The following is a 10,212-nucleotide window of genomic DNA, read 5'->3' as shown; positions in this document are numbered from 1 at the left end:
GCCTGCCACAAATACACAACGCCCTGCACAACACCACCCGTCAGCACCCCAACTGCACAGCACCCCACACAGAACCCCCACTCTCTAGCACCCCAGCATACACAGATCCCCCTAGTACCCCAACCCCAGGCCATACAGACACACCCTCCCCCATGCCCTGCCTCCCGGCGGCATTCACTGGCCCTGCTGGAGGTGACTGTCGGCCGGGCTGAGCTGCCAGTGCAGGTCCTGAGGCAGGGACTCGCTCTGGCCCCTCGGGAGCAGTGTGATCAGCCAGGCCAGGGCCTGCCCCAGGCGGCCTCCCTCAGGACCCACTTGCCTGGAGGGGCCCAGCCAAGCCCCCCATATTGTTCCCCCCAACTGGCTGAGACCGGCCAGGCTTCTGCATCAGTCCCAGACGGCTCAGCTCCAGGGAGACAGGTGGGGCCCCACAGGCGGTGGGAAGCAGAGACTGCCTGGAGCTGGGGGGGTGCTGGGGTCTGCCCAGGGGGCGAAGAGGAGCCTCGGCGAGCAGGCCAAGAGGCGCAGTGCGGGGCGGGGTGGAGGCGCAGGGAGCGGTGTGCTCGAGCAGGGCTGAGGGCCTCTGGGGCGAGCGAGCGAGGACCGCTCCGCCGCGCCGCTCTGACAGGGCGAGGCAGGGCGCCGGACACGCCCTTGAGCCTGAGCCGCCTGCCCGCGCGCGCGCGCGCGCGGCACGGTCCCGCCGCCGCCGCAGCCCGGCCCTACGTGAGCGGCGAGGGGAGGCGCCGGCCCTGGCGCGGCTGGCGCTCCGCCCCCGTTTCAGTCAGAGGGCCCCGCCGGCTCCTCCTCCCCGGTTGCTGAGTCGCTTCTGTGGCAGCAGCGGCAACAGCAGCAGCATGGCGGCCGTGGAGACCCGGGTGTGTGAAACGGCTGGGTGCAGCCACGAGGCCAAGCTGCAGTGCCCAACCTGCATCAAGCTGGGCATCCACGGCTCCTACTTCTGCTCCCAGGTAAGCCCCGGCCGCGGCCCTCTGCCCCGGGGTGCTCCCTGCCTGGGCTCACGCGGCGGCTGCAGTCAGGGCTCTGCTTCCTGTCCGGACACCCCCGCCAGGCTCCCGCTGCTCTCCCAGCTGGGGTGCGGGGAGCCAGCTCTGAGCGGGAACCCCCGGCATCTCCCTGCATTGCTCGGGCGCTTGCCGTAATTTCGGTTTGTCTGCGAAGTCCTGTGATTTTGGGTTGCAGTGAGCAGGCGCTTTCAGGTGGAGAGAGGGGGCAGGTATGTGACTCGGAGAGAGTGAGGAGCAGATGGGCCTGTGATCCTTCCAGCGAGGCTTCCAACTTTTCCCCCTCTTTCACTCTTTCCCCCGAGATCCGCGTTTACAGTGGACAGGCAGAAACACACACTTGGTTTTTCTAGGCTTAGGCTGGGTGGTGTGTTCCTTTTGCAAAGGCGAAGTGGGGGAAAGATTGTACTTGGACCCTAGAGGAAAGTTCACACCAGAAAATTAGACCCTGAAGGAAGGTACTTTACTAGGGACCATGCTTCTGGGCTGGCTGCAGGCATGTGGAAATGCTGAAACAGTTCTCCTTTTGTGTCTTTCACTACTACAGTTTAGCACCCTACATCTCTTTTCAGCTCTGTCATCTATTTCCGTCTCCCCCAACCCTCTTTTGCTGGACTTAATTAACTGCAAGTTAATTTGCAGTTCAGCTTGCTCTGTCAGATTCACAGTGCATTTCAGAAAGAAGGGAATGAGGCATTTCAATGGAGGGGGGGGGTCAGTGTTTACTTTTATTTTCACAGAAATCACATTGTTATTGTGTAGGAAGTTAGATGATGTGGACTAGATTTTGTGTGTGTAAATCACTGCCTCTGTAATCCCATATATGTTTGTAATATTCCAATCTCGTGTAGACAGAGTAATTGTAGCATGAAAGAGTTTTTCTCCATGCCTCACATTTGTTGTGTCCTCTTTTAAAATATGTGCTTAATACTTTAAAATGGAACCTGATAATCAAATGGCTTTAAAAATGTTCTTGTGCCTAGGGTAACATGGACTTATTGCTTTGAAAATATGGCTTTTCTTTTTTTATGGATAGGTTAATTAAACAAGCTCTTGGGGAAAAATGTTATAGGCTCTGTAGATTTAAGGTAAAATAACTATAATTCAAGCATGGTTAATCATTAGAAAGATATAAAATAAATAGTAAAACAAACAGTTGAATCCTTGCCCATTGGCCTTAGTGAATAAATAGTAATGTTTTGGTTCATAATTAACTGGTGCAATTAATTGTCAGAAGTATCATTGATGACGAGAGAAATAGGATTATGATACATTTATTTATAAGGCACACGAATCTTACTGCTTCAGGGTATAAGCCAACTATTAACTGCTTGGGAAGAAACTTCCCAAATGGGTAGGTTATTCCATATTTATCCACTACAGAATCCTGTATCTTCCTCTGAAGCATCTGGTACTGTCCATTGTCAGAGACAGACTGCTAAACTAGATGTACCACTGGGCTGATCCGGAATGGTATTTCTGATTCTCTTGGTCCTAGGAGTGTTTTGTGTATAGAGGATTTGTGGGCTTGGCTCCACCATCACGACCCATTGTAACCTGCTGCCTTATGCAAAACAGGCAATATAGATTCATCTTCAGTATGTACTATATATAGATATTACTTGGTGAATACAATGTGTTTTAAGTTAGTAGATAAATCAATAAAAGTCTGTGGACAAATTCTAGCAGTATCCATAGGGTTTTTTTCCCCTCTCAAGTCTTCAGAATGTAGAAAGGATTCTTATTTTCTACTCTTCTACCTGAATACCAAGTACTGTTGTAAGATACAAGGAAAGTTACTCAGAATTATAGTACAGCAGCTTATTTTCTAAAGCTCAAATCATGTGACACAGATAAGCAATGTGACCTAGTGGATAGAGCACTGGTCTGGGACTTGGGAGACTTAGCTTCTGTTCTTGGCTCTGCCCCTGAATGACTAGATAACCCTTAGGCAAGTCACTTCACTGCTCCGTGCCTCAGTTTCCCCATTGGTAAAACATGGATAATAACACTCACCTCCTTTGAACAGTGCTTTGAGAGCTGTGGATGAAAAACAGTATAGAAAACCTAGATATTATTAAAAGCCAGGAAACCTTGCAAGGAGCCACAGCGGGACAGGTATTGCACTACAGCTGTGCCGCTGTAGTTCTGTAATGTACATGCTGCCTACAGCAATGAAAGGGATTTTCCTGTCGCTGTAGTTAATCCATCTCCCTGAGGGTATGTCTACACTACGAAATTAGGTTGAATTTATAGAAGTTTTTTTATAAATTGTTTTTATACGGTCGATTGTGTGTGTCCCCACACAAAATGCTCTAAGTGCATTAAGTCGGCAGACTGCGTCCACAGTACCGAGGCTAGCGTCGACTTCCGGACTGTTGCACTGTAGGTAGCTTTCCCACAGTTCCCGCAGTCTCCACTGCCCATTGGAATTCTGGTTGGAGATCCCAATGCCTGATGCGGCAAAAACAGTGTCGCGGGTGGTTCTGGGTACATGTCAGGCCACCCTCTCCCGCCCTCCCTCCCTCTGTGAAAGCAACAGCAGACAATGGTTTGGTGCCTTTTTTCCTGGGTTACCTGAGCAGACGCCATACTACGGCAAGCATGGAGCCCGCTCAGCTCACCGTCACTGTACATCTCCTGGGTGCTGGCAGACGTGGACTGCATTGCTACACAGCAGCAGCTCATTGCCTTTTGGCAGCAGACGGTACATTACGATTGGTAGCCATCGTCGTCGTACTCCTGGGTGCTCTTTTAGCTGACCTCGGTGAGGTTGGTCAGGGGCGCCAGGTCATTTCCATTTTCTGCTGAGCACCCAGGAGATGACGATGGCTAGCAATCGTACTGCACCGTCTTCTGCTGAGCATCCAGGAGATGACGATGGCTAGCAGTCGTACTGCACCGTTTGCAGATGTAAAAGATAGATGGAGTGGATCAAAACAAGAAATTGACCCGATTTTGTTTTGTGAAATCAACGGCCTGCTAAACCCAGGGTTTTGAGTTCAATCCTTGAGGGGGCCATTCTGTGTGACAGTTGTTTGTGTTTTCTCCTTAATACAAAGCCACCCCTTTTGTTGATTTTAATTCCCTGTAAGCCATGTTATCAGTCGCCCCTCCCTCTGTCAAAGCAACGGCAGGCAATTGTTTTGCACCTTTTTTCAGCCCAGAACCAGAAGCTGCAAAAGCAAACCCAGGCGAGGAGGCGACGGCAGCGCGATGACGAGAGTGATGAGGACATAGACGTGGACATAGACTTTTCTCAAAGTACGGGCCGGGCAGTGTGCCCTGGCAATGTGCACATCATGCTGATGAGCCTCTGCATGGTCACCTGTTCTGATCAGTTCACCACGCTGGCCAAACAGGAAATGAAATTCAAAAGTTTGCGGGCCTTTTCTGTCTACTGTCTACTTGGCCAGTGCATCTGAGTTGAGAGCGCTGTCCAGAGCGGTCACAATGGAGCACTCTGGGATAGCTCCCGGAGGCCAATACTATCGAATTGCGTCCACACAACCCCAAATTAGATCCAGCAAGGCCGATTTCAGTGCTAATCCACTCATCAGAGGTGGAATAAAGAAATTGATTTAAAGAGCCCTTTAAGTCGAAACAAAGGGCTTCATCGTGTAGACGGGTTCAGGTTTAAATCAAGGTAACGCTGCTAAATTTGACCTAAAATCATAGTGTAGACCAGTGGATGTAGTTAGGTCAACGGAAGAGTTCTTCCATTGCACCCAGGGTTAGGTTGGCTTAAGTAAGTCACTCGGGTGTGAAAAATTCACAGGCCTAAGGTTCCAGAGAAAATAATAAATTCCTTGGGAAGATCCTGAATCCATTCATATTCAGTACATATTTCCACACTCAAAAATGGTTTCTAATTAGTAGTTTGTTTGCTCTTGGCATAGGTTGGAGAGGATAGTCTCTGTGTCCTCATATAGAAATCCATGTACCGATTTATAGAACTGCCCAGGATATGGAAAATGTCTAAAAATATAAGTAGTAATATATAATTCAATACAAACAGTTAAATTTATGCAATAGTAAAGCTGAGTGTTTAAATGCAGAGCAGTGAGGAAATTAAACATTTTAGCTCTTTAGGGTTTTCTATAGTGCCCATAGTCATAGTATTTAAGTGTACTTTCCAGGTAAATTATATCTGGATGGCGAGGTCCCTAGTGGTCTATAGTCATCTTCATTTCTCCTTTCCCTGGTAAAGGTCACTTTTCTTGTAAATGAAGTTTTTCTCCTCTCTTTCTCAGAGAGAGGAGGTTTTAGAAATTTGCCCTAAACATGGTTACTCTGAATTTGTCTGACCCTTTCTTGAATTTTGTTTCATGTCTTAGGCCTCTTTAGTCTATCTAAAATTAATCTTTCAATTTCAATTGAATACGGTATTCCTCTTTGCTTCTTGTCCTAAACTGTTGGGTAATATCCATCTGTTTTGTTACCCAGCTACTCTGTTCTACCCCCAAAATTGCTTCATTTTAATGGTGGGTAAAGTCAAGGTACATTATCATTACTTTTCCAAAAGGTTATTGTGAGGGTTAACTTATAGTTATAAAGCATTTTGAGATCTTCAAATGAAAGGTGCTGGAAAAGTACAAAGCATTTTTTACTCTTCATTGTGTCTAAAGAATGATTATCTTTATTTGTGATTAATCCTTTCCAGTAGCAAATTGAAACAGGTGTCTTGGTATCCCAGATCAGGAAGTTGATACATGGAGCTGAAGCAGGATGTGTTTTTTCTGGTAGTAGTAGCAAAGGCCTCTTTTTGGGCAGGGGTTCTTGCAACAAATTTTTTGGTGGCCACAGAGTGCGGCCATCAACTCTTGCTGGTGGCTACTATGGCAATTTTTCCTAAAATACTTAATTAACTTTAGGAAAAAAGAAAAATAGGCACATGTGTCCAAATCACAGTAATTTATTTATGTACGGTTGGGATTTTTTTTCTGACTTAATAATAATAATAATAACAATGAACAGTTGTCTCTATTCTTTACTGGACCTAACCAGAATAGAAACACAAGGTTGCATGTTCTTGTCTTTTTTGTTGTTGTTTCTTTTGCTTTCTTGGTTGCCTATTTTTTTTTTAGATTTGCTAGCTAGAAAGTCTGCTTCTGTGAAAAATGATATTTGTATGTTTGTTAATATCACAAACATACAAATGTCACTTTTCACAGCAGACTTACTCAGCTGGGAGACAAATTAAGCCTTGGATGGCAATGTAGGTAGGGAGGCAGCGAGAGCCAGGGGTGATGGGGTGGATGGGTGAGGGGCAGGGGTTGGCAGCAGGGGCTATGGATGACTTGGGGGGAGATGAGCCTGAAGCCCAGCAGCCATGGGACAGAGCCCATGGCTGCGCAGCCACAGCCTGGAGCCTGAAGTCACACGGTTGGAGCCCAGGGCTGGGGCCAGCTGCCGTGTGGCCTGAGCCTGCTGCCCGCCACCCCAGGGTTGAAGCCGGAAGCTTGAGCCCCACAACCTCCAGGAAGGTGGGGGACTCACACTGGCTGTCTGTTCCTCTGGTGTTTGTGGCTCCAGAGGGGGGCAGGGCCCAATCCCTCCTTGTGGCCCCAGGGGAGGGGCCGCTGCTTTGCTATCCACCCCTGTCACGACCCAGGAGGCTGTCGCCGCAAGAAAAAACCCTGGTGGCCTGCCACGGTGGCCATATTTGAGAAACAAAGCTTTAAGGTATATGAATAATGCGTGCACAAAGAGTACTGTACACACGTTCCATAGACTTCTTATTCCTGTGGAGATCTTCCTTCTAAGTAATGGTCAGACTCAGCACTACTTAGATTTAAAAACCATATGAAATTCAGCAACTACATATTCAGTTAAGTTCCCTGTGATTTTCCTGATTTATTTATCACATTTTATTTCAAAACCAAAAGTTTTCAAACTTTTAAAAGCTCACACTCCTCATGAATTTTCTAGGGAGGTTGTTGAATTCTCATCATTGGAGGCTTTTAAAAACAGGTTAGACAAAAATCTACCAGGGATGGTCTAGGTATACTTAATCCTGCTTCAGGGTGGGGTCGGACTAGATGACCTCTTCGAGGTCCTTTTCAGCCCTACATTTCTATAATTCTTTGTATGGGGACTATGTATTTAAGAGTGTGAAATTTTAAGGCTAAACTGTTTTTTTTTTTTTTTAAAGTTCATTCTCACATTTGTGCATTTAAAAAAGTTTGTTTCATATTCAGTAACTAAAAGCTGTCTTAAATGCCCTCAACCCTCTCCAGTTGAGTCCCGTAGGCAATTTTTGAATATTGTGAGCAGCTTAAATATCCAGTTTTAAAATGGAATGTGCCGCTTAACTCTTGGCCTTCTGGCTAAGAGAGGTGAAAACATTATCTAGTGTAACATATAACTCCACAATAGGAAAAAATGGACAATACATTTTGGGGCCAGTTCCTTGACTTGTGCAACAGGGAGGTTGCACAAGTCAGCGGTCCCCAACCTTTTTGGCACCAGGGACCGGTTTCATAGAAAAAAAAATTTCCGCGGACCTGTGGGATGGTTTTGGGACGATTCATGCGCATTATATTTATTTTTGTACTTTTATTTCTATTATTATTGTAATGTATAATTATTTCATTATATAACTGACCATAATGCAGAATTAGTGGGAGCCCTGAGCTTGTTTTCCTGCAACTAGACGGTCCCATCTGGGGGTGATGGGAGACAGTGACACCTGAAGTGTGTTGCTTATGTCCAGTCTACTCCGTAATCTCGTTTTGGTTGCTGTCACTGCAGAAATCCCTATGTTGTCAAAACTGAAATGCTCAAAATAGCACATGCATGTGAATGGACACAGGGTGCTAAAATTAAATTAAATTAACCCAGGGGTTCTCAGACTGGAGGTCAGGACCCCTCAGGGGGTCACAAGCTTATTATTGGGGGTCATGAGCTGTCAGCCTCCACCTCAAACCCCGCTTTGCCTCCAGCATTTATAATAGTGTTAAATATATAAAAAAGAGTTTTCAATTTATAAAGGGGGGGGTCGCATCAGAGGTTTGCTATGTGAAAGGGTCACCAAGACAAAAGTTTGAGAACCACTGAATTAGCCCCTCTGAAGCCTCAGGGAATGCAGGGGAGGGGGGGGTTCTCCCTTGGTAGGGTTGGGAAGGATATTGCTTTTCTCATGTGATCCTTCCCCCCAGTGGCTAATTTTAAATGAAGCTACCCTCCCCTGACATGAATCTCCCTATGGCACTGAAATTACATGTAGACTATAATTTGGCATTTGAGAAGTGAAAGGGATGGGAGCCCTAATGGAAAAGCTAACAGCTTGGCTCTCCTGCAAGCCTCAAACTGCTGAATGAGCTTTAGGGTAGGGCAGGCTGTGCCTCCCAAACAGCCTGGCCCTGCCCCCTATCTGACCCCCACCCACTTCCTGCCCCCCCGACTGCCCGCCCCCCTCAGAATCCCCGACCCATCCTGCTCCTTGTCCCCTAACCATCCCCCAGAGACCCCCCCCCCACCACCCTGGGACCGCACCCCTGCTCCCTGTCTGCCCCAACCCCTATCCACTCCCCCAGAACGCCCACAATCCAACCCCCACCCCATTCCCTGCCCACCCCCCCAACCTCTGCCCCCTCCCTGTGCCCTGACTGTCCCCAGGACTCCCTGCCCCTTAGCCAACCCCCCCCCCGGCCCCAGCCTCTTACCCCCGGCTCCCTCCTCACCCGGAGCCTCAGCGTCTCGCAGAACAGCTGCAGTGTGTCTCCGGCGGGGCCTGAGCTCCGTCCCGCTCAGAGCCGCGTGGGGAGGGGGCGGGGCTGGGAGCTCCGGGCCGAGCAGAGGCAGCTGAGCTCAGCCCGGAGCTCGCAGCCCCGCCCCTCACCACGCGGCTCTGAGCGGGCGGGGCTCAGGGGCCCTGCCGGAGACACGCCGCTTGATGTGCTAGGGGTCGGTTCGCGGCCCGGTTCCTAACAGGCCGCGGACCGGTACCGGCCTGGGGGTTGGGGACCCCTGGCACAAGTCACCTCAAGCAGAGTTGGGAATAGAACTTAGGACTCCTATGTGCAGATCCAAGTCTTAGCTACTAGCCGCAATGCCTTTCAGATTGAATTGATATGCTAAATATATGTGCTTAGATTATTTAGCAATAGCCACTACACAACACTTGCACCTGCCTCTCTGAGGCTGGGTTAGATCCTATGATTCCTGAACTGCAATATTTAAGTAGTTGCACGGTGGATCTGATTTAAATCAAATTGATTTAAATCACTAGTCAGGAAGACTCGATTTAATCATGGATTTCTACATAAAAGTGCATTCTTGTTGGTTGTTATAACCTTAATACATATTCTTCACAACTCATAGATGTAGGTTTCATTTTTAGGAGGTACACACTGTACATTTTTAAAGTGATTTATTTTGAAAACTTTTCAGATTAGTTTTACAGTTATAGCAGAAAATGAATGAATGATTGGTTATTTCATCTACCAAAAGTAATTGAAGCAGATATTTACGAAGTCATTGGGAGGTGAACAATCTCCAATTCACTAATATTTGGAGGATTTTCTTGCCATGCTGTATTAGGAGGAGAACCTCACCAGATAGACATTTAAATTGTTTTATTTAACTAAAACAACAACATTATGTATTCTGGACTTTTTTTTCCCAACAGCAAATATATAATATTTTAACAAAACAAGCATATGAATTTTTGAATTTAGTTTAACATTCACGTTTTTTAAAATGAGGTTTGTGTTTGTTAAAATTGTTTTTAACTAAAATAGTTTATAAGAAATATTTTGTGTTGTGGTGTTCTTTGTTTTTTTTTTAAATCAACGATGTCAGCCAGGTCAACGTGAGAAACTTAAAATATTGGCTTCTGCAGCTAACGCAGTCATTTTCACTTTCATTTTCCTGTTTGTTCATAATCTGGAAAGGGAAAACAAGCTTTCCTGCTTTTTCAGATCCCAAACAATTTCTCAATTTGGAATGAATTAGTCCAAAGGAAGAAGATATTATTTCTACACCATCAGAAGAAGCTACTGCTGTTAAAAGTGAGATTATCGCTTCGACTGTCTCTGAATCCAAGTGCTTAAATGACTTCCACCAATTCACTGATGTGACTTTCTTTAAAACATCATCAGCAAACATACATTCCTTGAATGGTTCGCCTTTAGCTCTGAAGTTTATTATAGTTGGCATTATGGAGGGATGATTGCTCATGTCA

The 10,212-nt window shown here is 46.8% G+C and overlaps 1 protein-coding gene across 1 annotated transcript in view; it reads left to right on the top strand.

The window, feature by feature from the left end:
- Positions 1-778: 778 nt before the first annotated feature.
- METAP1 (methionyl aminopeptidase 1) overlaps positions 779-10,212 on the top strand; it is a 39,374-nt gene continuing 29,940 nt past the window's right edge. Inside the window, exon 1 of the mRNA XM_045020027.1 lies at positions 779-971. Within this exon, the coding sequence (XP_044875962.1) occupies positions 858-971 (114 nt within the window). The 5' untranslated portion in view covers positions 779-857. The remainder of the gene's footprint in view (positions 972-10,212) is intronic.

This window comes from Mauremys mutica, chromosome 5 (assembly GCF_020497125.1).
Source record: "Mauremys mutica isolate MM-2020 ecotype Southern chromosome 5, ASM2049712v1, whole genome shotgun sequence".
Taxonomy (NCBI): Eukaryota; Metazoa; Chordata; order Testudines; family Geoemydidae; genus Mauremys; species Mauremys mutica.
This window is presented reverse-complemented; position numbering and strand designations above follow the sequence as displayed.